At 42.7% G+C, this 10,946-nt stretch overlaps 1 protein-coding gene across 1 annotated transcript; it reads left to right on the top strand.

Annotated features, from left to right (window-relative positions):
- Positions 1-282: 282 nt before the first annotated feature.
- LOC142587556 (uncharacterized) lies at positions 283-5,009 on the top strand. The gene is made up of 5 exons (XM_075698661.1): positions 283-349; positions 1,469-1,529; positions 2,460-2,490; positions 3,685-3,728; positions 4,764-5,009. The coding sequence occupies exons 2-5, from the start codon at positions 1,481-1,483 to the stop codon at positions 4,997-4,999; spliced, it is 360 nt and encodes a 119-aa protein (XP_075554776.1). The 5' UTR covers positions 283-349; positions 1,469-1,480; the 3' UTR covers positions 5,000-5,009.
- Positions 5,010-10,946: the final 5,937 nt, after the last annotated feature.

Here is a 10,946-nt window from a genome sequence, read left to right as displayed (position 1 = left end):
AACTCGGGTGAACAAGAAACTCGGCGCATCCTGCATAGCACCCCAGGTCAGCACTATTATTTACACACACTGCTAAACCTCTCGCGGCGTGTAAGCACGCTTTTCCGTCACACGAACATACGGAGTCTGCTCTTCGAGTGCATAGCAAACAGATAGTGTTTGTGCGCTCTCCTGCTAAGACGACGCTTCTGGGTAAGAGTTTGAAAATGATTGCGCTCCGTCCGTATCTGACTTCCTTCTTGGTTGCTGTGGTACAGTTTCGTCCCCCTTGCGCAACTCTCGCACCATAAAAAGCGTTGCATATCGCGAGCCCTCAGCATTCGTCCGGCTCAGAGCTTGGTCCGTGAAGGTATGTATTACAAGTCTGTTTGTTGGTTTCAAAGTTCGCTTAACGTTGTAGAACTCTCCGATTTCTTCGGCATCGTCTCGCCCGTGAATATCGTAATAGATTTTTACTACCGCTTTTTTTTTATATTTTCGAGCTCGGCTCTGTCAACTGTACATCATCCTCTCCCTCCCACGGCAGAGTGGCAGTGAGTGGTACTATTCGAGCCGGTAAAAGTATTAGGGTACAAATTTGCACATGGGAGGGGGGGGGATCCCTTCTATTTTAAAATCCTAGGTGCGCTCTCAACCATGAACATCTCCTTAGCCGGAGCGCATTGTGTAGAGAGGGCGTAACTTATTGAGTTTAATAATTTCCGTCGCTCTAACGAAGATGGCGATGCCGCAAAGGCAGCTTAAATGCGGTGCTACTTCCTTCACTGTGTGGTCTTCCTAATTGGCGCGATAGAAATTCTAGCATATTAAATGATTGAATTTTTGAGCTTTACATGCCAAAACCAGAATCTGATTATGAGGTACGCTATTGTGTGTGGGGGGGGGGCGGAGGGGAGAGGACGACGACTCCAGATTAATTTTCACCACGTGTGCTACGTTAACGTGACCCCATTGCCTGGGACACGGGCGTTTCGCACTTTGCCGCCATCGAAATGTGGCCGCCGCTGCCGGTGTACCATCCGGCAACGTCGTGCTTTGAAGCGCACAATCACAGCCTCTAAGCCACCGCGGCGGGTGAATTGTAAACTATGCACTACCTATAGCTTTGTTGTCTGCTTTCTTTTGTACAGGAGCAACGCTTCACAGTTTGCAGTGCTTTAAACTCGCTCCAGCTTACAAATTATAAGTGCGCCTAGCTCACGCATGCTAAGCTCTTTGAACTAAAACGTTTTTTTTTTATTTGAATGTAAATTTCTCGATAGCGAGGAAATTAAATTATGCCCGAAGGGCAATCCTAACCGACCTTAAATTTGTGACGTTTATTTTCGCTTCGTTTGCTTGGTAAGGCCCTACTACAAAAAGAAATACTCTGACTCCCAAGTTCTAGAGTTCTAGCATTGATATCCAGCTCTGTGGGGTCCCTAGGAAAACATTACGAAAAGTGTGACGAATATTATTTATCTTGCAGACAAAAGCCATCATGAAGGTTCACGCACTTTTGGCGCTCTCCGTCGCTGTTTGTGTTTGCGGTAAGCAGATGTCCACAACAACGCAGCTGCATACATTGTGTGCACTCTAATGCACCCACAGCAAGGTGCACTGTATAGTAGTCGTGAAATCGAGTACCTGCTACAGGACAGTGAAAAGGGCTACATCGTGTTTGCATGGCATGCATCTCCCAATATACTTTGACATAGTACATACTAAAATCTGCATGCGGAGGTTGAATAGTTGCGAAAGAAATTGCGTACGTGCCTAATTGAAGTACTGTCGGCCAAGGGAGATGTGGAGAAGCAAAGAGTCGAGTGAAGAGAGTTTCTATAATGAAAGTAACAAACGACGACACGGCCATTGACACAACTGAAAATAACTGTTGGAGAAGAATTCAAAAACCAGATCATTACTTTTCTGAATAGCAATACAGGACATTATTCGCAATCGTTGCTGTTATTCCTTCTTTTGCCTCTTATGCAGAGACGAGTCACAAATCAATTAGGCTTATCTTTACAACGCACCAAATACACTGCATAACTAAATCATAAATACTTCTTCCAAATTTTTGTAACATTACGCCAAGAGTGTCTCTCGCACTCCCTCCAAACTGAGCGGCTTTTTTGTCGAAAAATTCTTCCTTATAGGATACGCTCATATTTGTATATGAATACATTATTTAAAGATTCACAACAAAACTCAAAATATACTGAGAGCAAGTTACCATAAACATTTTTTTTTCTTTTTTCCTTGCCAGACAGCAAGTACAAGCGCAACTTCAATGCAATATCTGTTTATCAGAGCTTACAAGCTCTTTTGCAAACTCCATGAGCACGCAGAAAATGTTCCTCTTGTTTATCGCTGCTATATGGACGTTGAAATTTGTTGCTTCTTTCTCTGGTGCATTTCGGATAACATAAGTTTGCGATGGGACATAAACGTAATATGTTATTTCTATTTTCTTTCAGATGCCTTATACTTACCCTTCGACTCGGCAGTGTAAGTAAAACGTTGCCCGTGCGAATTTTGAAGACTAAGTGTGACGAATAATAGCAGTTACATTTGCATGTGTAGAGGTCTGATGAATTTCAATATTGCGGTAAATTTGAAATTATTTGGTGCAATGATAGTTACTGTTTACACTGTACCCTGTGGCTTGCACTGACTTCTGAGTGCACTCTGGCTCCTTGGTTAATCGCAGTAGATTCCTTGTTCGCAAGAAAAGAATAATTACGTATGAGGTTTATCACACTCCGCTTCTTAAAATATGTGTATAAATACAGGTCGTAATATTCCAGAAACCTTTATGTTAAATAGTATGTGCGAATTTCAACTGAACAGAGTGCCTGAGTTCTAGATCAAGTTTATCAGCGCCATGCATCATGTCGAAATTCTTTCTTTTATTAGACTTGTCATTTGAGTAGCTAGCCCACCTTAAAACAATCACAGAGATGAGATTGCATTAAATTCGCTTTTTGCCTAATGGGGTAGACAACACGTCCTTGTCTGAAGAAAAGTTTTTTATGATTCCAAATATTCTCTGCAATATCTTTTATTTAAGTGCGTGAGACGGCGAAGTTGATACTGTACGGTCGGAGACACAATCATTTGTCGTATATTCTTGGTACTACCGAAATATGTCTATAGACTACGATGTTTCAACTGTGTTTTGGCTATATATAATAACATTTCCCACCGTTAGGTAGGTATATACTTACGTACGACCATGACAAGGAAAGAAATTGGCTGCAGAGTCTGCTCAGAAGTGGATTTAGTTGAATAATTGCGGTATTTGGAAGTAATTGACACGACGCCAACTCTATCCACTTTAATGCCCGCTTCAAGTCCTCTAACAAAGTTAAACATTATTATCCACTGCGCAAATCTTCATGGTTTATCAGCGACGTTTAGGCTCAAAGAACATCGCACAATATTTAGGATTTCACAGGCGCACTAGGATCTAGACATACGAACAATGTCACACAAGTGTACTAGATTACAACCATTGGGCTTATATGAATGGCATGTGACAACTCAAAACTTAAGTTAAGCAAGGTAACGACACAGTTTTTAAACAGTGCACCTTGTATTTTATGAAGCTGAAATTGTCTTCTAAATCTAGTCAACATACTTCTTGCTATTTTGCCTGAATGTTTCACCTGATATATGATCATTTTTCTTGGTCATACGCAGCAAACACGACACCGACTACTGGAATACTCGAAACTACTACAGAGGTAAAAGAAGGCGATCATCCCTCCTTTATCGTGTCAATTTTGTATTTCCTTTACATTGTGTGCAATTATAGTCTACTCTGTAAAGGATCCTGACATAATTGCCATAAAGGCAGTGGTAAGAATTAAAAGCAAATATAGCAAATACCGGAAGAGACAGCAATCAAATACAAGTTCTCAAAGTTTCTTTTTTTTGTACCAAGCAAATATTACCGGCAATAGAGAAGCAATATTTGGTTGGCTTTGCAAAAAAATAAAATAGAAGTGAAGTGGCGTAGTGCAAAGATCATAAAAGTGACATGGTGTGTAGCGGTGCGCGCGAAAGTTGTTTTTGGTTTGTAGAATATAACATGTGTCTCAATGCAAACTGTGGAATAGTCATTTCTAATAAATGATAACGTAACGTGCAAGAGCGCCAAGATGGGCGATGGAAGTGGGCAAGAAGAACTATTTTAATGAGTGGAAAATGTATAGTTTCTGAAAAATATGTATTAGTCACAGGGTATCGAAGGAACACAAATACTGGCAATACCTGGTAGAATATTCATGGAAAACACTTATCACAGAAGTTGCGGGGAGATAATAAAGCCAAACCATATCAGACTCTAAACAAGGAGAAAGAACACTGAAAAATGAGAATGCTGGCAACAGTGGTGATGAAAAGTGGAACATGTTACGCAAGCAATTTGAAGAATTCTAATGAACATACAAAGTAAGAAGAATAGCAGAAACCTTTCTAAAAGGCTTACAACCAAAATTCTTCGAGCAACAAACGTGAAGCTGACAGCGCTTAGATTGTAAGGCACGTGAAAATAAAGCAAATTTAGCCGTCGGGATGTGCAGTTTCCACGTCAAACAACTAAAACAATGATCATGCTGCTATAAAAGGAAGTTATTTTTTGATGGGTTTGCCCTTTTTGAATGTCAACCCATCGGTGTTCCAGGTATTTTCATAGTACGCACGCCTGATAAAAAATAGGTAAATATTCTCAAGTGTTGCAGTGTAAGCCGCCTTTGTGATCTATATATTTCTTGCAGACCCACTAAGCCAGGGACCGTCCGGTATTCCCAGAGACCTAGAAGCCTATGGTGAATACCTTACCCGCCATTCTAACCCCGACCTTAGGGCCTCTCCTTGGGATGACAATCAGAACAGGGAGACCAGCCCTTTTGACGACCCAGCCATGCGAAGGGCGGGGAAAATGGCCAGCCGAATTTTCGGTCGCTTCGCCCCTGCCGTCCGTTTGCTTCTATCTCCAAGTCCCGCATATTAGTTTGTGGGGCACGACAAAAAGGACATAATAAAAATAAAAAAAATCCTCGAAATAAAAGGCAACTTTTGCCGAGAAGTTTTGACTGTGCTTGATTATCGCTGCCGGAGCGGCACATTGTCGTTAACCAGTGGCTGATTACTGAATCGAAATGTTGCATTACATTATATTTTTCTACCATTTTAAATGTATGGAATCTTGACACCCCGCCTTTTTCGCCACTGTTGTAAGTTACCGGATCTCGCGACACATGAGTGGCTTGAGAGCGGAGACCAGAAGACAAGAAACTTTTTTTCCGGATTGATTGACATGTCGTCCGTATGCTCTCAAGCCGACGCTCCGCAGGGTTGTTCCTGTGTTGAGGATCCTTGCAGCCCGGTCTTCATATCAAGTTCGCCTCAGAAGTTGTGTGTTGTACGCAGGCTAGAGCTGGACGTCCCGGTTCGCACTTATTTTGGGTGGCTTGTGCTATACGACGAAATATTGACGTACATTGGCACACCCAATCGATGCGGTGAAGTGAGGCACATACCGAAAAACTGGAGCATCTGCATAAAGGAATGGTTGGAATGAGTGGCGCGATAGACCTTGAAGTGGTGATATGTCGATGTGGGTGTCGGCAGTCGACGGCTTCTGCTCGAGTAAGCGGTCATGCAGTGGTGGGCGAATTTCGCGCGCCACGCGAGAGCTAGAAGTTTGTGAGATACTAATGTGAAAGTAGAGGGAGCACGAGGCCAACCTTGTCACTCTGCCTGCGCGGTGGCGTATGCCCCGGTGACAGCGTTAGCGAATTTGCGCAGGGAAAAACGTGACCGGGGTCCAAACGGTGGCGCTGAGTGAAAACGACCTTGTGATGCCTTGCAGTATGTGGGGTTCTTTGGAATAGATTCTGCTATGGGCGCAATTGTGACAGGTCCATTTTGAGTGGATAACCATATGCTATAATTTATGCCCGAGTAGTACGAGGGATGGCTAGGGCAGTTGCAGCTTGTTTTTCAGCGTCGGTGTTGGTGTGTATTAGAGAAGCTGACAGTATTAGTACCACGCTGATTGTCGGTGCGTGGTTAATGTGCGTGAACGGCGACATTTGATTAGCATGATAACATTTACGTTTACCAGTACTTGAAAGTAACATTTAATGGAAAATTGAGCAGCTTACCAAAACAACTTAATATTTGTGTTTTTGTTCATTTCTGTCACGGCTAGGGGTTGCATGTGTCGAACCTGCTATTTTAAAGGTTACTGCAACGCCAAATGTCTCGTAACCTTTGTATGCAACATGTAAAGAAGTAATTCGTGGATCAGGGGTCCTATCGTATGGATTGGAAGTTTGCTGACTATAGTGTCCTGTTGTGATCCTGATATTATGTTTTTAGCCAGAGGTAACTTGTAAAGTATGGTTTGCGGCCTCTGGACGGAGGCATGTTGTACTAAATTAATATGTTACTTATGCCAGTCGAAATGTTTGCTTTCGCAATGTGAAAAAAAATTGAATCTTGCAGCAGCGCATGCTCAAGTCAACCAGCATCAATTCAGAGGTCAATGATTCATAGTGAATACGTGCCATTATAATGTAAAAGCAAGTCACAGCAACATCGGAAAATATTGTGGAGAACGATTTTGTTGCATGAATTATAACTTCGGTTCGGTGTGGTGGAAAGCCCCTCGCTACCACTACCGGCAATTTAGGGTGTCGTGTGAAAGCTACTTGCACAAAAACTAAACGCGGATGCAATATGGCGATTCCATATACATTTGCATCCAATAACTGTTTATTTCATGGAGTATCAATGCTTGCTTTAGTCGTGTTATATCTTCTGAAAAACGACACCTTTTGACAGCAGGACGGACACTGAAGGGCACACATGGGTGCGCTGGAGTGCTGTAAAGCTCCACGACGAACAGAATGAAAGCTTCGAGCAGGCTCAATGACTATTCTGAAGGTGACAAGAATGCTGTATATATGTTGATATATGGTTATGTTATGTTATGTTATGTTATGTTATGTTATGTTATGTTATGTGGTTAGAATGTTGATATATGGTTATGTGACACTTTGACGGGAACAGTAGCTTCAGTATCAGTTTTAGTTGTGCTATATAGATGGATGCCATATTCATACGCGATTCATCTTCAGCCAAACATGAGCGCAGTCATATCTCCTCTGCGTTGTTTAGCTATCGAGAAGCATGCCGGGAAAAGTATTGCCGATGCCGTCTTTTGTTGCGGTCCTATCGCGCTTTGTTTCATCGTTTTCACCTCGTTATACCGCTCTCCAATCTAGTGGCGCGCGCTCACCAAGCGTGTTGCTTGACTGAGTCGCTTGTCACGACTGGTACTCGCCACTTTCACAGAGAATGGCGCTGTCGTGCGGTGGCGTCCGGAAACAGCCGAAAAATTATACTCGCCGCTCGCTGATGCCTGTTCGCGTAGCGTGTGGTTGTTATCTATGCTTTTCCTTAGCTTCCGGTAGATTTTTTAACACGTTCAAAGCTTCCGTAGGATCCTGAGGCACACTTGACGCGCTAAGAATGAGCAAACATAGAAGTAACCGTATTTGCTGTGGGCCGCAGTGCAAAAATTATGCGGTAGGTGATCTGAGCCTTCCCTCATTCCCACCGGCTGCGCCCATGAGAAAGAACTGGATTATAAAGCTACGGATCGGCAAAGCTGTAACAGGAGCGATGAAGGTTTGCAGTGCGCACTTCATGCCGGAAGTCCTTTTTTTTTTAATACGACAGGCGAATGAGGATTCCGAGCGCTTGAATTCGCAAATACACACCTCCATATAGACGCAGGCATTGCACTAAATGATGTCTAGGGAAAGAAATAATACACAATCTTACACTCAAATGTGTTGTAGGAAGATTCATGCTTGCGTTTCTGTCACTCATGCCATTGTGGCTACGTTGGAACGCAAAAATCTTCGGTAAAGGATTGTAGCTGTTTGAAAATTTCTTGTTCACGAACGCACCCCTCATGCGTTCACGTTCAGCGACGCCGGCTTGGCATTCCATTATTTGCGAACAAATAAATGAGTGTATCATTTGAATGAGGTACTGAGACATTTATCGCCATCAAGTAGGGGGTTCTTTGAACGAGAAATGTTCACAAGCGGGGAAACCCTACGCAAGCGAAGAGAAAAAGCGCTTTTAGCGCGGAAGTTAACCATGTACCTTTTCATAGTGTTGCCTACGTTGGCCACAACCACACTAGTTGTGGCCAGAATTGGCTTGGGTTGCATGGCTAGTTCCCTAATGCTCAAATATCCGAGATCTGAGGGGCAGCACGTTTGGTGTCATTCTGGGAGGCATATTTTTGCATGTTATTCTGGTTTCTAAGATCTTTCCGAACGATTGTAGTTCAAAAGGACTAACGCGTCCCTATTAGTGCGTATTGACTGTACATGCTTTTTTACCCAAGTCAGAAGCGCCTAATCTAATATGATTTTTTCCTATCAGAAGCGCCTAACCAAACAGTAATTCTGTTTAGGTGTCTTTCTATCCGGCCGTTGGGCGCTGTGGATGAAGCTTTGAAACAAGCTACCCATGAAAGATCGTTGCAAGCATTAGCAACGTCATTGGCATGTAAGTTGCTCGCGTAAGACGAATTGAGGCTCCCCAGTACTTGTTGTGTTTGTTCGTTTGAACATAAGAAGTTGTGCAGCATGAAGTAGTGGCAGAGAGTACCATTAACAATTTTTTGTTGCAGAAATCTATATAACACACAATGAATCACTTCTGTTTAAGAAAGAATTTACAAGTCTAGCTACGCATGAATAAGTCTTGCAGAAAAGAGAAGTTGTTGTTTCCGGCAAATGCAGAGCTTGAACGTCATTAAATGTATATGGGTATGGACATGAGTTTGCATTTCCTGTTTTCCCTCATGCTTGCCGGACTAGAAGCAACAAGCAGACTTGCTCAAATTCCTGCGTGTCGTGTTCATAACGTGACAGCACCACAGGTCAAGAAAGGCCTAATTTTGAAAAAGTCCGGGATTTTTTATTTCGCCGCAGTGTGCACAACTGAAAATTGGTCATCAAATGTGCTTTTCGGGTCACTTACAGAAGAACAGCTGGACATTGAAAGCTTGGAAAATGTAAGTTCATAATTGTATGCCTGGATATATTTCATTATTTGATAGAGAAAACAAAACTCTAGGGTAAGCTGGGTCAACCATGGTAAGGAGTGAATGAAGTAAGTTTGATTGTAATTAAATATTGAGTAGAAACCTATTTTCAGCTTCATGACATGCACTTGTTTCGGTAGTACAATTCTGATTTTAGTAAGTGTAAGTATACTTCTGTACATTGCACGTGCCATGTTATCAACCATCAATCATTTAATTCTGAATTTTATCCCTCAAGGAACCTCGTTTATGATTCCTACTTTCTGCTTAGTGGAAGTAAACAATTCAGTATCCAACAGTAATGTGACGTTCAAATTTATCCCTTACAGTAAAGATGTAGGCACTCTAGTTCGGTACACTAAACATAAGGCAAATTAACAAGCAACATCGAAGAAACAAGTGAGCATGTTGTACTAATCTTTTGTTGGCCACTGTGTCTAAGATAACCTCGCACGAAAGCCAAGGGGAAGACGACACGAAGCACCACCTAGAGGTCCACCATAGCTTGGGTCACATTGCTGTGAGTCATGGCCATGTCGGATGAATTGGCCGTGTAAAAATTGGAAACCATACAATCATATGCTCTCTTTCACACTGCTTCTAACTCTGCCTGTTGGGGAGATACGTCGTTACTTGTCACGTGGACTTCCTGTTGCGGTATATAGAGAAACTGAGGCAATAAGTACGCAAGAAAAAACCAACTCCATTCTCTTTTTCTGACTTACTCCAGGAGTGCCTTTGCAGCACAGTTTTCAGTAGAACGAAAATGGTGCCAGCTCAATCAGAAATCAATCTCAGCTGACATTCTTGCTTTCAAGTACCAGGACTCAGCGATCCAGAGTCAAGAATCCTTTCAGAAGACGGGACCCTCATTTCGCTGTAATTTGTTTCTATGCAGCTTAATTTATTAGGAATGCTGCCTTGCTTGCATTTGTATGCTTCTTTCTAAGGTTATTGGCTCAAGTTTCATATGACTATTTTTGTGAATTTTTTTTCTGGTTAGACTTTTTTTCGCTTTCTCTTCTTGTGCATCTCCTTTTTATAATCTAATTTTGGAATAGTACCACATCATTTACTAGGGTAGTTTGGCTCATTCATTACTGGTTTTGTTGGATTCGGGTATCAACGGAGCTTGAAAGCAACCCAGTCACCGAGCTTGACGAAGGTGCCGAAGGTGGCATTCAAGTCGGCAACGACTCTTCATTAGCCCGAAGGCGCACATTGGTTGACTTGCTCTCGAGAGACGCTGCCAGAAAAGCCTTCACAGGTGCAGAAACTGCGGAACTCTCAGTTTACGTGTCATAAGTCGTTGAGAAACTTGACACACTCAGCGCCGAGCGTAGTGTCTTAGAGCGTGTAGTACTTGTTCTCGTTCTCTTGGAGATATAGTTATCTTTTAACTGCCTGGGGGTATTCTTTCCGATTTCTGAACCAACTGTACACAGGTACTTTTATGCCACTGTTCGCACTTCCCTTTCACAGCTGTCCTCGAGGCAACAGTTCTGTGGCCAACTGCTGAGAAGTTAAAAATAAGCCGTATTGCTCAGCAGCATTCAGAGATGTCAGGGTTGTACTTGACTGTACAGAGGTTAGAGGTCGAAAAATCGCAGTGTGACTCATGTTGTATACTGACCTATTCCCATGATAAAAGTGTCCACGCGTCGAAAGTCCTAAATGGCGGGTCTCCTGGAGCTCTGATCACATTCGGCAGCGACACTTTTGGTAAGACGGTTTCTGATAAGCGTTGCGGTAGTGTGTTTGGTGTTCTCAACGAGCAGCAGCCCTTTGAAGATGAGCTAATTGTTGATAAGAGTTTCAACAT

This window comes from Dermacentor variabilis, chromosome 7 (genome assembly GCF_050947875.1).
Source record: "Dermacentor variabilis isolate Ectoservices chromosome 7, ASM5094787v1, whole genome shotgun sequence".
Taxonomy (NCBI): Eukaryota; Metazoa; Arthropoda; class Arachnida; order Ixodida; family Ixodidae; genus Dermacentor; species Dermacentor variabilis.
The sequence above is the reverse complement of the archived record's forward strand: the minus strand, read 5'-3'. Positions and strand labels throughout refer to the sequence as shown.